Source organism: Lingula anatina, chromosome 1 (assembly GCF_051362555.1).
Source record: "Lingula anatina isolate TDL-2025a chromosome 1, LinAna3.0, whole genome shotgun sequence".
NCBI classification, from domain to species: domain Eukaryota; kingdom Metazoa; phylum Brachiopoda; class Lingulata; order Lingulida; family Lingulidae; genus Lingula; species Lingula anatina.
Window position 1 is genome coordinate 10,562,192 of NC_141767.1, and position 22,524 is coordinate 10,584,715.

Here is a 22,524-nt window from a genome sequence, read left to right on the forward strand (position 1 = left end):
ATGGTAGAGACAGGAGAATTCCATAGTGATTTTGCACACTGCTTTTGATAAATGGCAGTATATGCTACTGATACCTGCAAATATTTAGGTGATCCCAATTAAAAAATTAATGTATTTTAAGTGAAGTTTCCTGTAGTATGATATATATATAGTTATACAGTTATAGTAAAGTACATAAAATCCACTTCATACCCCGGTACTTATTTAGAGTTAATGCTGTGCTTGTGGGTTTGTCTATTTTTTTCTTCAAATGGTTTGTAAGGAGAAAGAAGTGGAGAGCGTTCTCATAAACCCACCATACTTGCTAGATCAATCTAACTCTTTGGAAATTTCGCCCTAAATTGTGTAAGCGGTTTAAATGTCAGGCACGCCTTCTCAAGCTGCTGAAGATTAATTGACGTTAGGGGGTATGCCAAACAATTATCTAGTACTCTATTTGACTTAAGGCAATTGAATTTAATTCAATAAAGAGAGAATTACAGTACTCGTCTTTGATCTTCTTTTTAAACATGTCAATAAATGACTTAAATATGTTTTTTCGCTGCGTACTGGGAGTCAGATACACAGAATGTGAATGTACCTTACTATGAGAAATGTCACAACAGTCAACTCTGTCAACAAACTGAACGTCAAGCTTACCCTTCACTCAATTTACCAAGCCCTGGGATACACTTGAACAGCCAGGTTTCAACATTAACTAGGAATAAGTATGGCAGTCACTGGATGCTGCAGCAGAACCAAGAAGCTTTATCATATTATAATCAATATTATTTGGTGTTGTCTTCGACTCGAAGTTTGTGTCAGCGCAAGCTGCTCGGCGTAATGCCCGAAGGAATGGATAACGCAAGCAATGTTGCATATAAGTGCTCTTACTTACACATGGGCGCCATGGTAAAATATTTTCGATGAAGTGAGCTACAAAAAGCCACAGGATCACACCTACCTCTATTCCACAGAAAAACCTTTTACAGTACACCCGAGACACAACCCGACGTCAATAAGTATTGATCGTGCTCCCAGTACGCACTTGCTGACGTCACATAAAATAACCCTAGACGGCAGCACTTGCTGTCCAGAGCAAAACGCCAACAAAACTGGGCCAAAATGTTGTCAACTTATTGCATTTTATGCATCAACGAGAGCATAAATTTAACATGAATCATGTAGACATTTCGAAAGTGATGAAACATTTTTGAGGACCAAAAATAGGTGAATGCCCAAGTAATCGCAAGTACTACGAGTCTTTTCTTGATGGTGTTTGTTTACTTCCGCCACGTGCGCGTGTAATTCCCCGGTTAAAATTTGTTTACAATTTATTTCCAGAAGTAAACATAACTTCCTGTAATGTTAGACTGCATCATCAAACTTGGGGGAAGTGCGATAACACAGAAAGACTGCATTGAAACACTGAAAGTCAAAGAATTGAAAGAAGCTTCAAAGTTGGTAGCAGTCTGTGCACTTCATAAGTTGAAATGCATCATTGTGCATGGTGCAGGGTATGTGCCTACGGTCTATACATCTCCCAGCTTTAATTGGCTGCTATAAATACTGCAGTGCCTTTTGTTCTCGTACTTGAACTACAGGTACCATATTAGACCTTTTGACATCTAATTATTGTACATCTTTTTTGATACAAGGTGTAGGATTTTGCACAAACTTGAATTTATTAAATTGTTAATCTAATATATAGTTATTATTTATGTGTTTTCTCTCATATGACTTGATGCATTTTAAAGTTTTTTGTCAATTTGTTATTCAGATCATATGGCCATCATCATGCAAAAAAATTTGGTGTCAATGATGGTTTTTTGAAAAAAGGAAGTTCTGAAAGATGTCGTGAGGGCTTTTGCAAAACACGGATATCAGTGATGAAGGTAAGTGCAGGTGTACATCTTTACATGTATTTACCATTTGTTAGACATGCTATCACTCGTTTGATGAAAAATCCCACTGAAATGATTTTAACTCATGAAACAACTAAACAAATTATGCATACAATATGTATGGGGCACCCCTATATTCCCACGGTCTGCTATTCCAAGGGTTCACTACTAGTATTCCAGAAACTTAAAGAGCCTCAATCTGAAGTCCACCACTATTCCAAAAGTTCTGTTATTCCAAAGGTGTGAGGGTCTGCTTTTCCAAGATAATCATGCAGCTATTCGGAAAAAGTTTCTTGATGCGATAGCTGCACTTAAACAAATTTTATGAATTGTGTAACTGGGGCACTGACCTCCGTGTCCATATTTAATTTGCTATCTTTGTGCTGTCTGCTCTCTATCTACTATACCCTCGGAATAATAGACCTTGTGAAAAGTGGACCTGAATAGTAAACCCTTGGAATAGCGACCCTCAAAAAAATGGACCTTCAGAATAGTATACCCTCAGAATAAAGAAGCACACCCCATATTTACAGTACCTTACTACTTCCATTTTCTAGCTACAGCAACAAGTAGTGGAAAACCTGGTGGAGGAAGGAGTCTTAGCAGTAGCACAGTCTGTAAGTGTTGATAGGAGGCATGCCAGTAGGAAATTTTGGTCTGTTGAGCTAAAGAATGCACTAGTATACATTAAAAGAACCCCAGACTCAGGCCTTGGGGAGGGGTGGTGGTGAATGAACTGCCCTTTTTGCCAGGAAAAGATCTGTGCTGGGTAAAATTTGATATTGCCTTTGAAGTACGTACTAGAGATGCATTGTCAATTTAGTGTTAGGGGAAGTAAAATTGATCAGATTATTTTCAGCCCTGTAACACCTGGCGATTGTCTGGAGGCCAGGTTGTGAGTGACAATGTGGAAAGCCTTTTGGCACTTGTGGAAGCAGGATTTGTGCCAGTTATTCATGGAGATTGTGTGCTTGATGATTCTAAAGGTTGCTGCATACTCAGTGGAGACACAGTAATTAAAGTAAGGGTCTTGTTATGGTAAGAAAACTGATGTCACCAAATGGCTATTGGGTTATTTAACAGTGTATATAGCATGGATAGTTTTTTCCAGTCTCTAGAAAAGATGATAAATGGACAGAGAGTAATAATGAGAGTCATACATGTACACTACATTCGAATGTTGTATACAGGTTTTTTTCATCATTTAGTCCCCAAATAAAGAATAACTTGTTTAATCCATGTATTTAGTCAATAAGTGTGTAAACAATTACATGAAGTTTGGCAATCATTAAGACAATTAGGGATTAAAGTGAATTTTACTTTGAAATTATAATTGCAGTGACAAAATGTATTAAGTCATTTTTTGCAGATTTTCCAATCACAAACTTGTTGCATATACAGTGTTGTGTTGTGATGAGGAAATGTGAGTTTTGCTTCAGTTAGTAATTACATGATAACTCATTTTATGATCACTGAATACTCTTTCAGCACATTTGCGAGAAAACATCTGTGGGAAGAGTCCTGTTTCTTACTGATGTGGATGGTATATATAACAGACCTCCTGAAGTTGAAGGTAAACACATTATTGCACACCAGTCACACCAAACAAAACTGACAGCCAAGCCATTGTCTGCTGAGTGCAGGTTACACAGTGGTGGAATGTCTCTTGGAACACTATAAGACATGCAATCTTTTCATTTATTTGAGAAATGCATGAACGTATGCTATAGATATGTAATTTTGAAGTTTTTTTTTTTTTCTCAGCTTTACTAATGAAAAAAATGTTCTGGTACTGCTGTACACTACACTCTATAGTTTAGAGCTAGAAACATTTTACAGTATATGGTAACTTAAACCTTGATGATTGAACAAAAACAAATTAATCAAAGTCCTTTTTATACACAGAAAATGAAATATAGTGCTTAAATTTTACAGACCTTTTTATTTATTTTTAGGAGCTAGTCTGCTGCCTGTTATAAATATTAAATCCTCAGGAGACACAGACATACCCTTTTTGTCATCCAAATCTGAATTTGATGTGACCGGAGGGATAGCACTGAAACTGAACACTGCATTTAAGATAGTTTGGGTCACTGGAGGTAAAACACCAGTGTTTATATGCAAGGTTGGCTCTTCAGCAGCTACAAGTGTCGTCTTGCAAGGGGACTTCATGGGGGAGAAAGGAACACGGATTCAAATAGAAAACCTACAATAGTGCACAAAAGATTATCATAATATCTTAAGGTCTTAAGAATTTGAAACACTTTGACACTATAATTAATATTTTTGCCTCATCACATAGATTATATTGATGATAAATGCTCTATTTGAATCATAAGAATGGAGATCTGAATCAAGAAATAAAAGTAAACAGTGGTTGAAGGCATTTAAAAGAAACAATTTTCTGGTTCCATAGCCTTTCTTTATTCAATAAAAAGCAATTAACCAATAGGACAGATGAATAAGAAACCTTTTGCTATCCATGTCCCGATCACAACCTGATTTTAGGTCTTAAATATTACACAAAGTGCACTTCAGTGGCATATACTTATGCAAAGCAAGTAACAATGTTAAAATTGTAATTGGTTATTATAATAATTGCACAATTTCAAGAAGCAACGTTCATATCCCGAATGTTCATATTCTTGAGCAAGTACACGATATATAACTTGGTTCTTTGCTAATGAGATAAGTGGTGGGTTTCCATATCATTTCGTTGTAGAAAATCAAACTGCGTGCATATCTGGCTTGACATACCAAAATTTAAGGTGTGAGCGATGAAATAATATATTTTTTATATTTTATTTATTTTATCTTTATAAAAATCACCTGACCCAATATATATCTCATTTTGAAAATTAACCAATTAAGCAAATCTACCAAAATATTCAGTTCCAGCTCCTTTGATGTTTAACTTTCTTTAAACTAGTACACTAGAAGAGCCATCATCATTTGGTTTAGCTTTCAGTTCCTCGTCATTTTTTATCAATGCAATAAGACTGTAAACAGCACCTACACACACTCCCATCAACACAGTGCAAACCACAAAGATCAGCCGGTTCCCATGTCTGAAGTTGGGATCATGCATCATCATCAGTATGAAACAAGCACAGAAATTCAGAGGGACTCTGAAAAAGTTCATGATACTAATGTGATGAGCTTCTGGAATGATTTTACTTCTCATAAAGGTCATTGCTGGGAAATAGAGCCCAACTGCTACTTCCATTACCAGGAAAGCGATGAAAGATAGGTTTCTGTTTGTCTTGTCTGGATGAGTTGAGAGGACACAAAGAACACTTGATGCAAGGGCTAATAATGCTGCTGTAGCAAGTAAATTTGTAACTGTAACTTTTTTCAATGTCAGTAACTGGTAGAGGGTATTCCCTATCATAATGCACACCATGAAACTAGAGAATGTGATTCCGAGAGAAGGCTTCCCAGGATCCAAAACTGGTGTCCAAATAAATACAAAAATATACATTACACTTTCAAACAGAGATGAAATAGTTCCAAGGAGGAATATTCTTTGATCTGTGCCTATTACTTTCAGTCCTCCCTGAAAGGACTTCATAAACTGAATTTTTCTGGTGCCATAGTTTTCTTTCCACTGTGTACCAACAACAACACCTGAAGCAATAAGGCATGGGACTGCCAGCATAAATGGTGAAACTGGTCCCAAAGACAGCCACTCTGTGGAAGCATTAGCGACAACTCCTGCAATTATAGCAATTATTCCATTCCACATGGAGGCTTTGGCAAATGTCACTTGAATCCATTCCTTGGGAAAGTCGTGTGTCTCCATATGTTCATGGACATACCATGCCTCAAAGGCTGTGAACAAAAGGGAGTTGGAAACACCGCCCAGTACCCTCCCAATGATAAGAATGCCATAACTTCTTGACAACTTTAAAAAGCATGCCAAGGAATACATGAGTGTGAACAGTAGACATAGTTTCTGGCGACCAAATCTATCTGCTGCTATAGGTGCCCATGTCCCAAGCAACACTGATGATACAAATCCACACACATACAGCACTGCTATCTGGTCCTCTAGAAAGCCGTAGTGGCTATATAGTTTGTAAAGATATGGTCCTTGTAACCAATCGGCTGCTAAGGCCAGAAAATAGGCAGCGAAATATCCATTTTGGAACTTAATAAAACTTGGGTTGTTTCCGATTGGAGGTTGATTCTTTTGCTTATTTGTCCAGAATACTAGTGCCAGACAGCCAATGCTTAGGATGATGAACGAAACGTAAGTGATAACCATCATGTTTGTCGCTCCCAAATATTGTTTTAATCAATCTGTTGACTGTGAGTGGCAACTTCGCCCATCATTCCGGTGCTACATTGCAGGTGTGAGTATACCTAAATGGCGATGAAATAGCAAATAGAGATATTATTGATGCTCAAGAAAACTTTATGTAAATAGTAAAATAAATGAAGTTTTAAAACTTATTAAAACTAAACGAGAGCCACATTAAACAAATTAAGTTTACCGACGGGTAGCTCCCGTTGATTCCATTGAAGCAAGTATATTAACTTTTCCACCTCTGTCTATAGATTTCAAATATAAAAGTGTCTCCGAAAACAAATTAACTTCGAACTGATAAAAGTCTTCGCTAACCTTTAAATATACGCAAAGGCATTAAAACAAAAATAAACACAAAAAGATGCTTACAATTAAAACCAACTATCCACGTCACCTGGGCGCAGCCATGTTTTCAAGCGCCTCATGGGAAATGCGTCAATAGTAATCTCCAAAGCTTATTAAGAAGGTAGATGTTTTGTAATATTTTGACCAGAAAAATTAAATAATTGAACGTTTTATAAGTATTCAAAACGTATCAGAAGGGTGTTTTAAGACTTTTTATTCTTCAATGCATAGCTGGGTAAGAGGCTTTCTTGTGACCTAATTTCCCAAAGATAGCAAGCATGGCTTGTGAAGTCGCCTTGCCTCAGAAAAAATATTATCGACAGAGGGCTCATTCTAATCCAATTGCAGATCACAGTTTTGACTAGTGAGTCTAATGCTACTTTGAAACATACTGAATTTTTGCAATTAAAATTTATTAGTAAACACCATTTGCTACAAATAAACAGTTATTGAAGACATGCAGATGGTTCACAATCACATGTTGAACATGTACAATGCCCCCAATGCACTAGGTACTGTACAGTACATATGTTGATGTAGTGGAGTTGTTTAGCTGTTCAGGTAGTTGTAAGTATGGTAGTACAGTAAATACACGTACTGCACCACCGTTAACTTGTGCCTCTGATACCTTACTAATAAAGCAAAGGCTAATCATAATAGTTATAATCTATAGATTTATTTAATCGATTGTTATTCTAGATTGAGGTACATGTTACTTGTACAGTAGGTGTCAATAAAGACTGTGGCATTCACTTCCAGTGCTTTATCCCATCAAATTGTTTTCATCCACAGTTAAACTGAGTTTCAGAGGTTACTTAAAACTCATACCTTATATCAGGATGCCCGTTTTCTACCGTTTTCAGTAACCAGGCTGGGTGATTTAAACTGTGCTTGTACATGCCCATGCATATTGTAGGACCCAGATTTATATTGTAATTTATTAAAAGTAAATATCATTGCAGCCCAAAAAGTCCACAGCACATGAGATGGTCAGAATACTTCCCAGAGTTCTTTCCACCAGAAGAAACCAATAATGATAAACATGATGATCATAGAGACTTGCCAGAGAACCACAGACATGAAGTTGAGTTTGCTGATATTGGATGTGGTTATGGAGGATTGCTAGGTAAAACAAATTGTTATTTATAATTATGTACACAAAGGTATACATAGTTATGCTTGTACATTTATAAGCAATGAAATAAACTTCTAAGCATAACCCATCTTGTGACAGGTAAACTATTGGGGGGGGGGGGGGGGGGGTAAAGGCTCTACACATACAAAAAAATGTCAACGATTTGTTTTAGCCTTTAAAAAATATCCAATGGGAACTTGTGTGCTGGAAAATCAATTGAAACTGTTGTGCTGATGGGGAAGATTAACATTTTAATGCAACAACTTTGAAGCTGGCAATGGGGAAAATATGAAACTTGTATTGAAATAGTATACATGCTGGTGTAAATTTCAACTAGATTCGTTGTCTTAAGGTCTTAAAAAGATGCAGAATATTATCAAAGATTTATCTTGAAAGCTTATCACTGGATCTTTATTTTCTCAATAAAGTTATGTCATTTATGCCTTAGTATTAATGAGAAAATTGACAGAAATTCAGGAAATGTTTTGGTCTTTGCTACCAGGTATATGTATGTGTTTACATTGTAGAACAATCTTGTGTAAATTACATATTTAAGAATAGTAATGTCTGAAGTGATGTAATTAACACAACGACAATGTGGCATTTTTGGAGGTGAACTACTAGCTGACTGATTTCCTTATTCATTTCTGTGGGAAAGACCTGTCTCCAGTGTTTCCTGACAAGCTGATGGTTGATATGGAGATCCATGTAAAGTTGTCAGACTTCATATTTTATAGAATGGTTGTATCTGAAGTAATATAATCATTTTTAATGCTTTGAAGTTGCACTGTCTCCAATGTTTCCTGACAAGCTGATGGTTGGTATGGAGATCCGTGTGAAGGTTTCCGACTATGTCAAGGACAGAATCACTGCCCTCAGGACCCAGAATCCAGGACAGTACCAAAATATAGCCTGCCTCAGGACCAATGCTATGAAATACTTACCTAACTATTTTCGTAAAGGACAGGTATAAAGTGGAACTTATTGAAATATACTTACATGTCTAAAAATTAATTGTAATGATAAGCACATAGTTTGCTGCAAAAATATAATAAAATAACATGTGCAATGCAGTTTGTATGTTGATTTATAAGTATAAGGAAATTGTTGTAGGAAAAGTTGTATTACTTAAAACCATGTTAACTTTCAAAGACTAAAAAGTCGGTATAACCCTTTCAAATTGTTCCTTTACAGCTTTCTAAGATGTTTTTCCTATTTCCTGATCCACATTTTAAAAAGACAAAGCACAAATGGAGAATTATTAGCACAACACTGTTAGCAGAATATGCATACGTTTTGAGAGAAGAGGTCTGTGTGATAAATGTGCAAATGTTCTGTTTGGTTTTTAAATCTAAAAACTGTTACGTATTGCACAAGCTGTCTGTCCTTTACACTTACAACAGTTAACTGTAGTCTTTGCTTTAGAAAATGCTTCTAAAATGTTTTGAAGTATTTTTACATTCTCTGTTATTTTATCTTGGAAAAAGTAATTTTTGTCATTATTAAAAGCTAGAAATTAAGAATATCATTGTACATATAGGGGATAGTCTACACCATCACTGATGTTGAGGAAGTGCATACGTGGATGGTCCAACACTTCAGTGACCACCCTCTCTTTGAAAGGATGACCACAGAACAATTGGTAAGAAGAGATGGAAAATATATCGTGAAATTTGATTAAATGACCTCAGTTATTGTGTATTTGTTCTGTTAAGTGAATGGCTGTGTTAGGGCTCATTCTTATCCCTGCTCTTTGTGTCACCCTTTCTCACACCACTTACCACAGTGTAACTAGTTAAGTAAAAATGAGTGAACTTATCAACAAGTGCCTCTATAGTAAATAATATAAATATATCTGTGTTTCAGAAAGATGACCCCGTTGTGGAGAAGTTATATGAAAGCACAGAGGAAGGAAAGAAAGTGACAAGAAACAAAGGGGACAAATTTTTAGCAGTATTTAAAAGAATGTCTGATCCATACTACATACAAAATAATACTTGACATGTTTGACTTGGTTGATAATGTACTGATTAAAAGTTTTATGAGAGAGTTTCTATCCCCAAAAAATAATGGATATGTATAAAAGTTGAATCTCGAAATGTTCTACTAGCCATGTCTGTATTAGATTGATACTAAAGACAGAAATCTTGTTAAAAAAATTCAAAAGCAGATATCTGCCTGCAAATAACATTTGGAATGTTCATTCAAATTTCAGATGAGACTCAATTATTGGCTACAGAAGACTGATTTCCAAAATAAGCACCAGTTAGCTTTTTATATCCATGGTTTCATATAACAAAAATAATATTTTTATATTGCTTGTTAAACATGATATATTGTTAAATTCATGGAGTTTTCACACACAATAATACTATACTTGGAATCCTGTATTATAAGTATTTGTGCAGCAGTGAAAGTATTTTTACAGTATACTGTACAATAACAAATTTGACATTTAATTTTAATATCAGCATTCTCTTAGTTTCCTTTCTGTGGCTGACAAAACGTGGAAAACATAAAGGAACATAAAGGAGGGGACGATATAATTTGCTGTGGGTCTTATGCAAAAAAATAAAAAAATAAAAAAAATAATAACGGTGTTATGTGAAAATGAAACATTTTACAGATTGCGTAATGTATACAACGTGCACAAGACCTCATGTCGCAAAGAAAATCCTTGGAATTTCAGCAATTTCACCCTCATCACCAAGGTATACCCTATTCAAAACCTTTCAAAACATAACTGTCTTTATATCCATTTTCAAGCTCTTAATATCTATTTTTATCGTTACCATTAAAATTCACCAGCCCCCATTTCCATTATAAGAATGGGCCAAAAATAAGAAACTTAAGAAATCAAAAACCGGTTTATACATCGTAATTTGTTGATGGTATTTAATACGGTATACGTTTGTAATTAAGGGAAATTTGCTTAAATTCCCAGGATATTAAAGTTTTGCAATATAAAGATCTCACGTCCATAATGTGGCTTTAAAACATGTTATTTAGTGAGTCGTTAGAGCCAAAGTTATCAGGTAGGTGTTGGTACAACATGTACCAGCCTGTCCTGTGTTTGGTACAGTTTATATTCAGCATGTCCATGTTGACGATCACTTCACCAAGACACTGGTTCTTCTCAAAACCACCTTGCTTTACCCAGATCATGACCTGGAAGAAATGTTAACCAAGAATATAGAGGATAAAATAGACAGCAGGTCGAAAGAAGTGTGGTAATATTATGATAATTTGTATAGCACTTTGTGTGTGTGTTGGGGGGGGGGGGGGGGGGCATGATTTTAATCTTATAGTCTGAAAAATTGCAAAAGAACTTGACGGCAATAATTTCAAAGAAACCACTTCCATTCTGAAACGCTTGTGCTTAATTGGAAGGTGGCACGGAACAGGAAGGTTTCATAAAGGTGCCGAGCACTACACATGTACGTACAAGTTCGTATTAATTTGTTATAGAACATGCACCTGCTGTTTTTGTACCTGTAAATGTCTCCCATGGACATCCCGTGCTAAGTAATTGATCTTCTCCTTGTAAACTGGATCTAAGGACTTCCTTACAATCCGCGTTTTTCGTTTCTGAAACCGTTTCTGTCCCTGTCGCAAATAGGTCTTCACGTATGTGTCTGAAATTCAAGTACAATCAATCTAATATTATGTGAGTAGGGCCAGTTCAGGAGACAAGTTTCTAGATTATTTTTTCTTTCGTTATTTGCACGTTTTATTAGTAAGGTAATACCGTATAACTGGAATTGGTTGAAATTCTAGATAGGAAGTCATAGAAAGGAAGCTACGTGTAGCACGTCACAATTGAGCCATCTGACACGCTTACCAGGAATTTCGTTGTTATTTACTGGTAACCCTTTCGCACAGAATATATCCACCTCCAAGTTTCCTTTAGTAACTGTAAACCGTAATTTCACAGCACCTTGACCTAGCCTGTCTGAAAAAGAGGTTGTTGTATATGTATTAGCTACAAAACGGATCGCCCACTTCATGGAATTACTCTCTACAAAATATCCGTCTAGCCTTTGCAAAACTGTACGTCGTGCGTCTATCAATTTCGTAAAAGTTAGAGAGGCGTCTGGTAGAGAAAAGTATGCGATGCACTAGAGTGTCTGCTTGCAAATTGACTTACAGCACAGTTGGCGCTTCTAAAAATTGGATAAAATTGCAGTAGTGTATCCTTACAATAGAGAAGAAGAGCATGGAACGCAATAAAATGCATTAAAATATCGGCAAGGGTACCGTGTGGAAGCGATGATATGAAATGATAAGTTATTAAATGTGTTACACATTTAGACGTCTTATCCCAATACAAAAGTCGGGGTTGAAGCGGACTACGCTTTGAGAAAATGAATACATTTTAGAAAGCTGTCGAAAACGACCAGCTTTCCATAAAACTAATTCTCAAAAAGACGTGTTCAATACAAGACAAGCAACGCATACGTTTACGTTTCACTCCGATATCGGTAGATGCACCAACTACACAGAAAATCTTTTAAAGCTACCACAGACTTAACGCCTCCATAAAAACCGTTTTAATATACAATGAAATGCAAATAAAATCAAAATCGTCTGATACAGAATTTATCAAGCAATTCACCTGCTGGGAGCTGCACTTGCCCGGGCCCTAGTCCAGGGTCAACAGTGACTTGTGACTTGGGTGCGTGACGCTCCTTGAAATCACTAAAATATAAATATAAGACAGGGTTGAAAAGGTTTATCAAGCCCCAGTGCCATTAGATGCATGGCTAGTATCGTAGAACGTTTCTTTTTAAGAAGTATTAAATTATATCATGAGAGATAAGGCTTTTCACAAGTTTGAAAGAACCTCAGATGTCTTGTTATTTTATTTAATGCATTCTCCCTTAGTAGTGAAAGCCTTCTCTAGTTTGTACACTAACCTTCTTCTTTAGAGGATTTATGATCTTCCTCTTACAGATGTTTTATTAAATTTGAAATACTTTACCTAAAGTAGTTATCCACATCACTCTCAGACAGATCGCTTTTCTCACTGTTTTTTCGACTTTCTGTTATGTTGTTGCAATCTGGGGTATCTTGGAAAAAAATTGACATTATTTAACTACGATCGAAACGTTTTTGTTTTATTGTGAGGAAGGCATTTAAAGGTGTCAATGTTGAACTTTACACCTTTAACATACACGTTAACATACACGTGCCTGCCATTTCAAAGGCGACGAAAGCGGATTAAACATAATTTGACATTCATTAATTTTATATCCCAACTTTACACTTTGGTTTTAACAGTTTAACCATTAAATTGGTATTTTTCCATCGGCTGCGCTCGTATTAAATGGCCTGTGGTGAAAACACTTTATTTCTTTTAACACGTATAGGTACTTACTTGGCACTGTATTGCACACTGGGGTACTGCTTATACTCTCAGAGTTGCATGGAAGTTGGGAAATATTAGAGTTGTCTAAAATATATATAATGTTTACTTTACGGTTCGTTTTAAAGGCACACAATGAGCGCTGGACCCCTTTATAACAAAATGTGCTTTTCCTGGAAATTTCATCTCTTTCCCCTGAATCACCAAGGTATGCCATGATACAAAATCGTTGGCAATTACGACCCATTAACCTATTTTTGACTGCGAATAGACACACAACAAGTCTTTGTTCACTGTTATTTAAAGATGATATCCATGTCCATATGTAAGCAGATCATCAAAACGTTAACATTTAATCACAACAGAAAAAAAAGGTGTGAATAGAAAGTGAAAAGCACACGCCAGAACAATCATCAAAGTAGTAAAGGAAATAAGAAAAAGCAATCACATAAGAAATCAAGGCCAGAACAAGACTAATTGATACTTTTCTAAACTTTGTACTTATCTCTTTGTACGTATTTTAAATCTTCGTGTCCATGCCATGTGCCTCGTCAATATGAGTAGGCCTACTGTTCCATGTGTCTATCGCCCATTTCATGGGGTGTGTGTCCCAGGAATTTTGGTCTTGTTTTATGCTACTCGTAGAGTTTATATATGCGTAGTGAGGACTACATAGGCCTAATTATTAATTTCAGGGAATTGGCCTATATCTTTTAAACTCAGAGGCTTCATTTTTAGGCAGGCTTATACACGATTCTTAGAATAAATACATGCGTACATGTACCTACCGATGCTCATGTATCGTTTCAGGCGCCGTTTCATTTTTGATTTGTAACTTTTAGCCGACGTGGTCCTTCTCAATGCATTGTCATTTTCAACGACAATTTTGCCTGTAGAACAACATACTGTGTAAATTCCATTAAGAAATGAAGAGCGTGGTGTGGTAGCACGGCAGTAAGTGCGACGGGGTGCAACTGTTACTTAGTGTTTTAGTAAGGCCTATCAGGCCATTTTTTTTTATCCAGCAGTAAGCAAAATAAAACCAGCTAGTACCACAACACAGTTTCAATATAAAAATCAAATATCACACAAAACTTTATAAATTTTGTTTTCTTTTTTTCTCTCTTGTTTTAGAGAAGAAAATAATTTTCCTTTCAGGCAGGCACTATTCAACAAGCAGGTTCCGGACCTTTAAATATTTTGTGCGTCTTAATTTGTATTATATGTTTAATCAGCTGCCCTTTTCTTCCAAAAGGTTTTCAATAAAAGATGGTGCCCCATCACTTATTTTCCCAGTTTCTTAGCAAGGTTTAGGCAATACCAAGTAGTCTGTGTCTTCTTTTATTTAACGAAAATGTGATGTGTGATCTCCAATTAATACTTTCGAAATGTCTACTATATCTAAACCGTGTAGACGTCAATTCCAAGCAATCATTATGTTTGACGCGCATCTACGTAATGCCGCAGTGTTATCACATGAGGAGCTGGAGCTTAATGCACGCAATAGGCCTACGCTCATCAACCTAAGTGGGTTGACATTTCAAAAATTTGATTCTTTTTCGTTTCACAGGATAGAAGAGGCAAGGAAATGATCAAATTGCAGATTGTTTTTACTAGCTAGATAAATTGGATCTTTAAGCAAATCGCAATAGCAATTAAGGAGTGTCTACGTTACAAGCATGCGTGGTTGGAAATACAAACGTGACTAAGAAATACAAACGTGCATTTTACAGGATTGAATTCTTCCATAATAAAGATTATTCACCGTGCTCATTTTGGTGCAAAAAGTGGTCATTGTGGCCAAAAAATTAACAGTTCTAGTAACAGGTAAACATTACATTTTGTTTTATCTTTTATCTAACTTGCGTTAAATCACATTTTTTATTTACCCACATGCAAAAAATGATAACATACACAACTGAACGCATGCTTAATTTTAATCACTATATTTGACATTTGATACAACAATATTACTGTTACAGGGTATTTTGAAAGCATAAGCTGCATAAAGACATGAACAGTTTTCAGAAAATTGACGTCAAATACTATAACATCAGAAAAGTGGTTTTGAACCCCCCCCCCCTTTCTTTCTCGCTCTGTTTGTGCGCGCGCGCGTTTTTATATGTTCCACACCTGACTGTTTATGCCTTTATGAACTTTAAATAAAGGAAACCATACACAACAAGGGCAGGATTCATCATTCAATATACCTCGCAGCGCAGTATAGTCCTGACTTGTAGTTTGGGTATGATCGGATAGCTCGCTGTCAGACAAATGCAAATCCCTTCCTAGAATATTGTAACAAAAATAAAACACAAAATTTTCAACATAATACACAACCGGACATTGTAAAATGGCAATGTGATTCGGGTAAAGGGGAGTGCCGATTTGTAAAATCTACAAAAAGGATAACAAAAATTTATAATGTACCTGTTATTAATCCATGGCGGGTGAGCCTATGATTGGTTTCTAAAAGTATCTGTAAGCCCTTGGCCTATTATCAATGGCATTTCAAGACATTTCTTTACCTTACACACTTTGATGTTGTCATTCATAATCGAGTAAATAAAAAGTTAATTGTCCATAGCATTGGTTTATGGGCAAGGCATTAAATTTGTATGCAAAGTTTGCTCTGCTCATTCCCTGCTATGGCTTTCAATTTATCATCAGCACAAACTTTCTTTTGTCTTGTGGCAAAACAAAAAATGCTTAAAAAATGTAGTTACTAGTACGACAAGTCCTGGCCTAGGACTCACGAAGGAAAATGCTAATGAATATATTAATATTACCTTGAACACTGCTGCGTAATGAGGACGTAGGAGATGTTAACGAGCTTCGCGTGAGGTGCCTCTGCAGAAAACGCTTAAGAGTCCCTAATACGATACAAAAACACCAATAAGCGTTACGCAGACATAATTGACTTCCTCTAGTTTTGACAGTTTGTTGTTGATCACTGCATTTATGTGGTAATTGCGTCTCTTGTTCAACGTCTCGTACATTTTTTTTTTTTTAATTTCATTTCTGGTAAAAATTTGATGAGATGTTGTTTGCACTTCATATCATAAACATTTCCTAGAACGTATTAGCAGAAGGAAGTTGTTTTGGCTTTAATTTGCGTCAGAGCAGGTTTTTCGTGTGAAACAGGTTCGAATTAAAGAAATAAGTACCCGATCCTCGGTGGTGTGTTTTCAGCAGAGACTTGGCTCTCTCGTGAGCTGGCATTGGAGGAACAGGCGTCTGAATGTCTTCTGCTGGTTCAGATTCCTTTATTACAATACAACAGAGAAAGCCCCATTTCAGTTCAAGTCTAGCTGAAAGACTTTCAATACAATTTTACATCATAAAAGAGCTTCAAAAATTTTACCAATAAATCACGTAAAGATATAGTAAGGGACACTCAAATAAAGCTTTTGAAACTGCGATCAGATGCTTCACCGTTATATTTTTACATCCACTGTTTAGTGCTCATAAAATGTTAAATACATAAATAAAACTGTGGTTATCACTGCCTCTTTTGTAAACTCGCTTACCCCTTTCTGATCACTCTTTTTGGGAGTTGGCTGCATAAGCTGTCCATTGTTTTCATCGTGTGGTGTTAGGTTGTACCACTGAGCAAGGCCATCCAAATGTACCGCATTCAAATCAAGCACCACTTCTCCCATAAAAGTATTGTTTTCTTTGGGGTGATAGTCCCACAAAGTAAATTCAAGGGACTTGGTCTGCAACTGTCGTAAAGGGAGAACACGCATATTACGACACATACAAGAAAAATACGTTTCACAGATCATTATATAAAATCATGCAGCGAATAGCTTCTCGTTCAAAGCTTGGACCCTATTTGATGGGTCCTAGTTCAAAGGATGCTTATAATTCTTAAGACTTTTTAAACGAGCAAACGTTAATAATGAAAAATAGATAATATTTTCTCGCTACTGCGGAGAAAAAAAAGTATTCTGCGAAAAGATCTAGACCTACTGGTAACCAAAGCTTTATTAATAGAACGCCTACCTCTTCCTCAGTAATATTATAATAGACGAACATCTTATTCCACACCGGTGCTGCATTCACAGTGAGAGTTTCAGTTCTGTGAACGGGATACTGCCTGCACCACACAAGATACATTGAATAAAAAACAAACATAAAATGCAATGCTTTTAAATTCATACCAAGCTCAAAATAATAATAAGAAATGAGATTTTCCAAATCATTTAAAGGATGTTACGATACCAGTTTTTTGTGTCAATGGCAACAATCTTCTATTTTTGAGGTTGAATAGAAGTAAATATTGTACATTTTATGTTTAAGACTGCATTCCCATAGATTTAGGTCGATCCATCTAGATCGACCTAACTCCCTGGGGGTTCACGCTAAATTGCTGTCAGCCGAGCGCGCACGGTAGTTAATCACCCCCTTACAGCTTTTAGTAGGTAGGACAGACATTTAAGCCGGCTAAGCTGACATTAATCTAGTGAGACTCCCCACAGGGATGGATCGACCTAAAATCTGTGGGAATGGGGTCTAAGTGAAAGACCCTACCATCTTCCAGGGAGTAGGCTGACTTTCACGTATGGATTGGGAAGATCAAGTTGGCCACTTTCATTAGTTTCTCTCTTCAATCCACTGGCCTGCCTTACAGTTACTTTTACCGAGGCCATCTCGTATCGTACTTGAACCTCCAACCTTCCTGTGGCCGATGTTGATGGCCGCACTGAGTCAACCTGGATTGATTTGATGAATTGACTTCTCAGTATTGATGAGGGGTTGACATTTAGTTCAAAGAATACAAGTCCAATGGGACTTTTCAATTCATCCTATTGTCTATCATTATAGAATGTACTCACATGACGTGCCAAAGGGCCTACTTATTTTTTAAAGTGATTGCTATCCGTGCAAACTTGCATATTCAATTAAGTTTTTTTTCTGTTATTTAAAATCTTAGGAATTACTTCTTGGATCAAAAAGAGCGAAAATTCATCCGTGTCTGCTATCAAGTATCAAAAGCAATTTTGGCAATAAGTAAAGTGTACATGTACACATGTATACAAAACCGCAACATCTCTTCTTTCTCTGATGTCTGCCGGGGTACATAAATAGAAAGAAAAGTATTTTTGCAAACGCATTACGTGACTTGTTTTAAAAATAATGAAATGAGAGTTTCATATTATTCATTTGGTTTAGCTTTTTTACAAACGACTCATTTAACAAAGAAAAGTAAAATTACTTCATTGATTTGGGTTTTTCTATTTTTAAGTCAACTTGACAATGATAATTTCTTAATATTTTTTAGCATGGTATATGCTCTTGGTGTTCAATGATTCAATCTAGAATAGAATAAAATAAATAAATAAAACTCATACTGCCTAGATAAGAATTACACTTTTTTACTCTATGTAAAATTGCCTGTATGGAGAGTGTTATTCAAAAGATGAGCTGGTAGTTACAGTATCTTTACAGGGAAACTGCCTCGTCCTGAACAAAAATAAAACGGATTGTGTATATGTGCTAAGGCAGCTCTGCAAAAGAGTCTTATAATGGTGGAAACGAAATTAGTTTTAACTAAACTTAAGATCAAGAAAATGCTAGTTTTCATATTCTTCTGAGATGCAATTAAAAGTGTGAAATCTGATTTTCGCCTATAACAATAGGCAATCAACTAGATATACATATATTTAGGTAATGGATATAAAAAGTTGTGAATATGCTGATAAGGAAATGATTAACAGAAAGCTTAATTAGGAAACGACAGAAAAGGATATACTGTGGTATAATTATTTGTGAAGTTACGACGAATTTTCAGTTTTCCTCTTACACACATGTAGCTTGGGATATGTCTCATGGCAACGCATTTAACGTTTTGCCAAAATCGAATATACATTACCCAAAGCAACAGTGACTGACCTTAATATTTATCGGCTCTGTTGGACTAGACCTGGTTTGAATATCGCACGAAATAATATCTATATTAAGATAATTTTACTCACTGGAGTTGGCGGCAAAAGTCGGTGTTTTCTAGATTCTGTTGCCCTCACTTCGAATTGAAAGTGGTCCGTGTGTCGACGATTACTGTCATAATCGTTGATATCTGAAAAGAAGCATATTGATCGAATCTATAATGTACAATGGTACTGGATTAGAGATTTTGCTACGGGGATTTAAAACAGAGGGCGAGTATTAAGAGCACGGGGATGGAAACCATGGTCTGGTTACGCTTTTTTTAGACCGATTTTTAGGGGGAGGGAAGGGGAGAGGGAAGGGTACATACCCGTTTAGTTGGAGACACCCCTGGATGAACCATTGTAGTTAATATCTCGAGGTATTGAGCCCACATTTCATTTTCTATACGCGGGACTTCATACAGACAGACAAATATAAACTATAATTAAATTCACTCAGTTTGCTTAGTCTAGTTTTTTTTCACCTGAAAAACGATCTCCTTTTCCATGATCACTCAACTGTAGTGTTTTTCTCGAGTGTAACAACGAGGCTCTGAAAATGATTATTAAAACAACAGGTGAGTGATTCAGTATTAAAATAATGAAGTTATCGTGTCATGAAGGTTTATAGTACTTAAGAAAATTAATCAGAAATGTATTGCAGTATCAGTGCTTGCTGTTATGAGTCCACCGATGTAATCAAACAGCTTGTGTATAGAACATAAAACAAACAGTGAGGCCCTTGATGTTGATACGGTAACATGGCTTAAAGCACTAAGAATGCATGCTTGTGAACATGAAGTAAGTTCATTGACATAAAGTTTGGCATTCATTTTCTAAAACTTTAAGGGTTTAATGCACGATAAGACAACTTTTATACACAGGTTGTTTCTTTTTACCTCTTCTGAACCCGGCTAATAAGGAGATGAACACTTTCCTGAACGTATGAGGAGTGGATGATCTGTTGAGTAGCTTCAAACGTCAAATTAATAAGGGACTGGTTATTCCATTCCAGAACTGCATCCCCTTAAAGTATATGATGAATATGAGTGCAACAGAAATTTTAGATTTTGATTAAAAATTCTTACTTATTTGATGGCTACATGTACAGTTCAGTGGTCCAATTTTAATGAGAGAGAGAGAGAGAGAGAGAGAGAGAGAGAGAGAGGAGAAGGCTTACCTACTGAAACGTTACCCTCCACGTCAGCAGGACTACCGGCAACGATTCTCGCAATATATGCGTAAAGTATTCCATTCTCACTTATCTTGCCGCCGACAACTCGCACGCCGAAACCAAAGTCTGAAATAAGAGAACACCACAACAATTCAAAAATTAATTTGTTGTCAGATGTACTCATTATTATGACATTTTTTTACTTTTCTACTTATATATACATATTAAACAGGCTCTAAATTAAAAAAGTTTCGCTTTTCAATTAAATTTAGAGTTGTAATGTATTCTAAAGGAGGCAATAAGCAAAACACCCCTTTCTTTTTACAAATTAAGCGTCAGAAATTCCCCTATAATGAATGAAATGTACACAAATTCGTGTCCAATGTCTCACTGATAAAAAAATGTGTATGGAACAGCACGAGGAACAGAAAATGTAACTTTATTATACGACTTATTTTTAATACTTACTGCTGCAAATGGCCTCTTCACTGGATCTTTGCAAGGTTACTTGCAAAACCTCTCCCATCAAAGAAACATCTAGCAAAATAAAGAGAAAAATTCCTTTTAACCATATGTTAAGCCGAAAACAATTGAAATATATTTGTACGACTTGCAAGTGAGAAATATGCACTAAGATGAAATGAAAAAATGCATTCTAACCATTTTTAATGTGATACACTGAAAAGGTAATGGACATGAGAAAAAAGTTTGTATAGTTTGGCCGTTAGAAGAACAACAACACATTTACCAATATTTGGAATAATGTTCAGAGTAGGGAGCTGGCGCCGCCCCCTTTCGCCTTCCTTGGCGCCATGTGGTACCTCTCTACTGAATGGAGCGACTTTGGCCATTGTCCTCGGGTGGCTTAAAGAGGCTTGAGTTGTCGACTCTGTTGATCTGCTTTCCTGTCGTCCAGACGAGTGTCTAATGGAGTTTCTAACATCAACGTGAAAGCTGGACATTTTACTGAAAACGTCGCCATCCACTTCAGCGGTGATGGGAGATTGGAGATGAAGAAGAAGCGCCTGCCTCTGGCCCCCATTGTTACGCACTTCTCCAACATCATTTCTCACTGAATCTCTGTGATTGGATTCGATACCCCTAAATTCTTCATCTTCGTCTGATGCCACCCCAAGTAAGCGACGCCTGTGCTTTACACCAGCCTCGGTATTATGCTTCTCGCCTATGCGTAAATTATGCCTTGCCTTGTTCCATTCATTAAAAATCAATTCACCGTTTGCGATAGACGACACCCGCTTCCTAGGTAGGACGTGGCTTTGGGTGTGCCCAGTTTCTGAATCTGAACTAGGTCTGACATTAGCTTCTAACTTCTTCCTCACATTGTCCAGCACATTTATGGTAAATTCTCCATTGGCATGACTTCCTTCTTTTTTCCTAAATCTGCAGTTTTGTTCAAGTGTGTCGGAATCGGAGTTATCGCTGGGTTCAAAATGTGTTCTGATTTTGCTACGTGCATCATTGTTTAGCCTGCCATACGAGTCAAGCGTCATGCGTCTTCTCGTACGTAGTCGATCACGATCTTGCCCGGTGTCTGAGTCTGAATAGGATTCTGTAGGTGCTACAACTGCCGTCCTGTTACTTTGACGCTGCAGTCGACGGCGGCGGTCACGGGACTCTCCGTCGTTGGGAGTGCTGCGCCGACGATGTTGTTCATTGGGCGTTTGGTTGCATGTATGCATTTCGGAATCTGTGACTGCAGACTCGTTGTTTCTGCCCCGACGACACACAGAGGAGTCGGAATCCATTTGGGAATCCTGAACGAAATGATTGCAAGAGTGAGCCGTAATAGTAACCTTTGAACAAACGCCTGGTGTCTTATTACGTTGGCTAACATATAACATAAGGCTTTTAAATCTGTGGCAAAATTATTAGATTTGCCTCATCTATCAGGCTAATAGCATTTCCAAAGGGAAACTCACCCCATCCGTTACAGATAAACACCATTCTCGCTGGAGTTTCCCAAAGAAGGCACCAGCCGGCTTATTACCAATTGTCTCTGGTCCATGGTACCATAGTCCCGTCTTGCACATCACTTCCCATTTGATAGAGCATAGATTACAAACCCAGCGACCTTTGGTAAACTAGAAAGCACAAATGTCAATATCCTTAAACTTGTCAGATGACAATATGAAATTGGAAACGTTGATCACCACTGCGTTATTAAAAACGTTTACGATTTCAGTTTATCACGTTGAAAGGCAATATATGTTGAAGGATGAAAGCGGTTCTCATGAAAGATATCTGTGGCATATATCAATCCAGACATACATACTCATTTCTTCTTCGTTCCAAAATACATAAATCCGCAAATGATGTCGTATTAAGTAAAAAAAAATGTCAGCATGCAATTTATCTTATT

General features: G+C 36.7%; 5 protein-coding genes across 13 annotated transcripts in view; 2 read left to right on the forward strand and 3 right to left on the reverse strand.

Annotated features, from left to right (window-relative positions):
• LOC106159160 (MAP kinase-activating death domain protein) overlaps positions 1-1,119 on the reverse strand; it is a 43,390-nt gene extending 42,271 nt beyond the window's left edge. For all 5 annotated transcript variants that reach the window (XM_087014226.1, XM_087014216.1, XM_087014221.1 and 2 more), the window contains exon 1: positions 944-1,119. The gene's annotated coding sequence lies outside the window, so the exon portion shown is untranslated. The remainder of the gene's footprint in view (positions 1-943) is intronic.
• LOC106152890 (uncharacterized) lies at positions 1,057-4,283 on the forward strand. 4 transcript variants are annotated; one of them, XM_087014292.1, is made up of 7 exons: positions 1,076-1,209; positions 1,324-1,496; positions 1,760-1,874; positions 2,441-2,500; positions 2,743-2,904; positions 3,372-3,456; positions 3,839-4,283. In XM_087014292.1, the coding sequence occupies exons 2-7, from the start codon at positions 1,345-1,347 to the stop codon at positions 4,096-4,098; spliced, it is 834 nt and encodes a 277-aa protein (XP_086870418.1). In that variant the 5' UTR covers positions 1,076-1,209; positions 1,324-1,344; the 3' UTR covers positions 4,099-4,283. The 4 variants fall into 4 exon arrangements, with proteins under 4 accessions (XP_086870429.1, XP_086870418.1, XP_013382079.2 ...); XM_087014303.1 differs by lacking the exon at positions 1,324-1,496 and having other exon boundaries at positions 1,057-1,209; XM_013526625.3 differs by lacking the exon at positions 1,076-1,209 and having other exon boundaries at positions 1,239-1,496.
• LOC106152889 (solute carrier family 61 member 1) lies at positions 4,284-6,153 on the reverse strand. The gene has a single exon (XM_013526623.2). The coding sequence runs from the start codon at positions 6,151-6,153 to the stop codon at positions 4,804-4,806; it is 1,350 nt and encodes a 449-aa protein (XP_013382077.1). The 3' UTR covers positions 4,284-4,803.
• A 561-nt stretch (positions 6,154-6,714) lies between these two features.
• LOC106152887 (tRNA (guanine-N(7)-)-methyltransferase) lies at positions 6,715-10,137 on the forward strand. Of its 2 annotated transcripts, none has more exons than XM_013526620.2 (6): positions 6,715-6,901; positions 7,500-7,663; positions 8,455-8,639; positions 8,867-8,980; positions 9,213-9,314; positions 9,539-10,137. In XM_013526620.2, exons 1-6 carry the CDS (start codon positions 6,816-6,818, stop codon positions 9,671-9,673), a joined length of 786 nt encoding a protein of 261 aa, XP_013382074.1. In that variant the 5' UTR covers positions 6,715-6,815; the 3' UTR covers positions 9,674-10,137. The 2 variants fall into 2 exon arrangements, with proteins under 2 accessions (XP_013382074.1, XP_013382075.1); XM_013526621.2 differs by lacking the exon at positions 6,715-6,901 and adding an exon at positions 6,940-7,104.
• LOC106163926 (regulating synaptic membrane exocytosis protein 2-like) overlaps positions 9,612-22,524 on the reverse strand; it is a 42,134-nt gene continuing 29,221 nt past the window's right edge. The window contains exons 5-24 of the mRNA XM_087014234.1: positions 22,085-22,246; positions 20,893-21,919; positions 20,613-20,681; positions 20,151-20,270; positions 19,870-19,996; positions 19,456-19,523; positions 19,019-19,119; positions 17,574-17,755; positions 17,046-17,139; positions 16,568-16,762; positions 16,205-16,301; positions 15,827-15,910; positions 15,248-15,325; positions 13,826-13,927; positions 13,050-13,124; positions 12,654-12,741; positions 12,288-12,370; positions 11,514-11,624; positions 11,165-11,307; positions 9,612-10,840 (exon numbers count right to left, since the gene is read on the reverse strand). Of these exons, the coding sequence (XP_086870360.1) occupies positions 10,664-10,840; positions 11,165-11,307; positions 11,514-11,624; positions 12,288-12,370; positions 12,654-12,741; positions 13,050-13,124; positions 13,826-13,927; positions 15,248-15,325; positions 15,827-15,910; positions 16,205-16,301; positions 16,568-16,762; positions 17,046-17,139; positions 17,574-17,755; positions 19,019-19,119; positions 19,456-19,523; positions 19,870-19,996; positions 20,151-20,270; positions 20,613-20,681; positions 20,893-21,919; positions 22,085-22,246 (3,183 nt within the window). The 3' untranslated portion in view covers positions 9,612-10,663. The remainder of the gene's footprint in view (positions 10,841-11,164; positions 11,308-11,513; positions 11,625-12,287; positions 12,371-12,653; positions 12,742-13,049; positions 13,125-13,825; positions 13,928-15,247; positions 15,326-15,826; positions 15,911-16,204; positions 16,302-16,567; positions 16,763-17,045; positions 17,140-17,573; positions 17,756-19,018; positions 19,120-19,455; positions 19,524-19,869; positions 19,997-20,150; positions 20,271-20,612; positions 20,682-20,892; positions 21,920-22,084; positions 22,247-22,524) is intronic.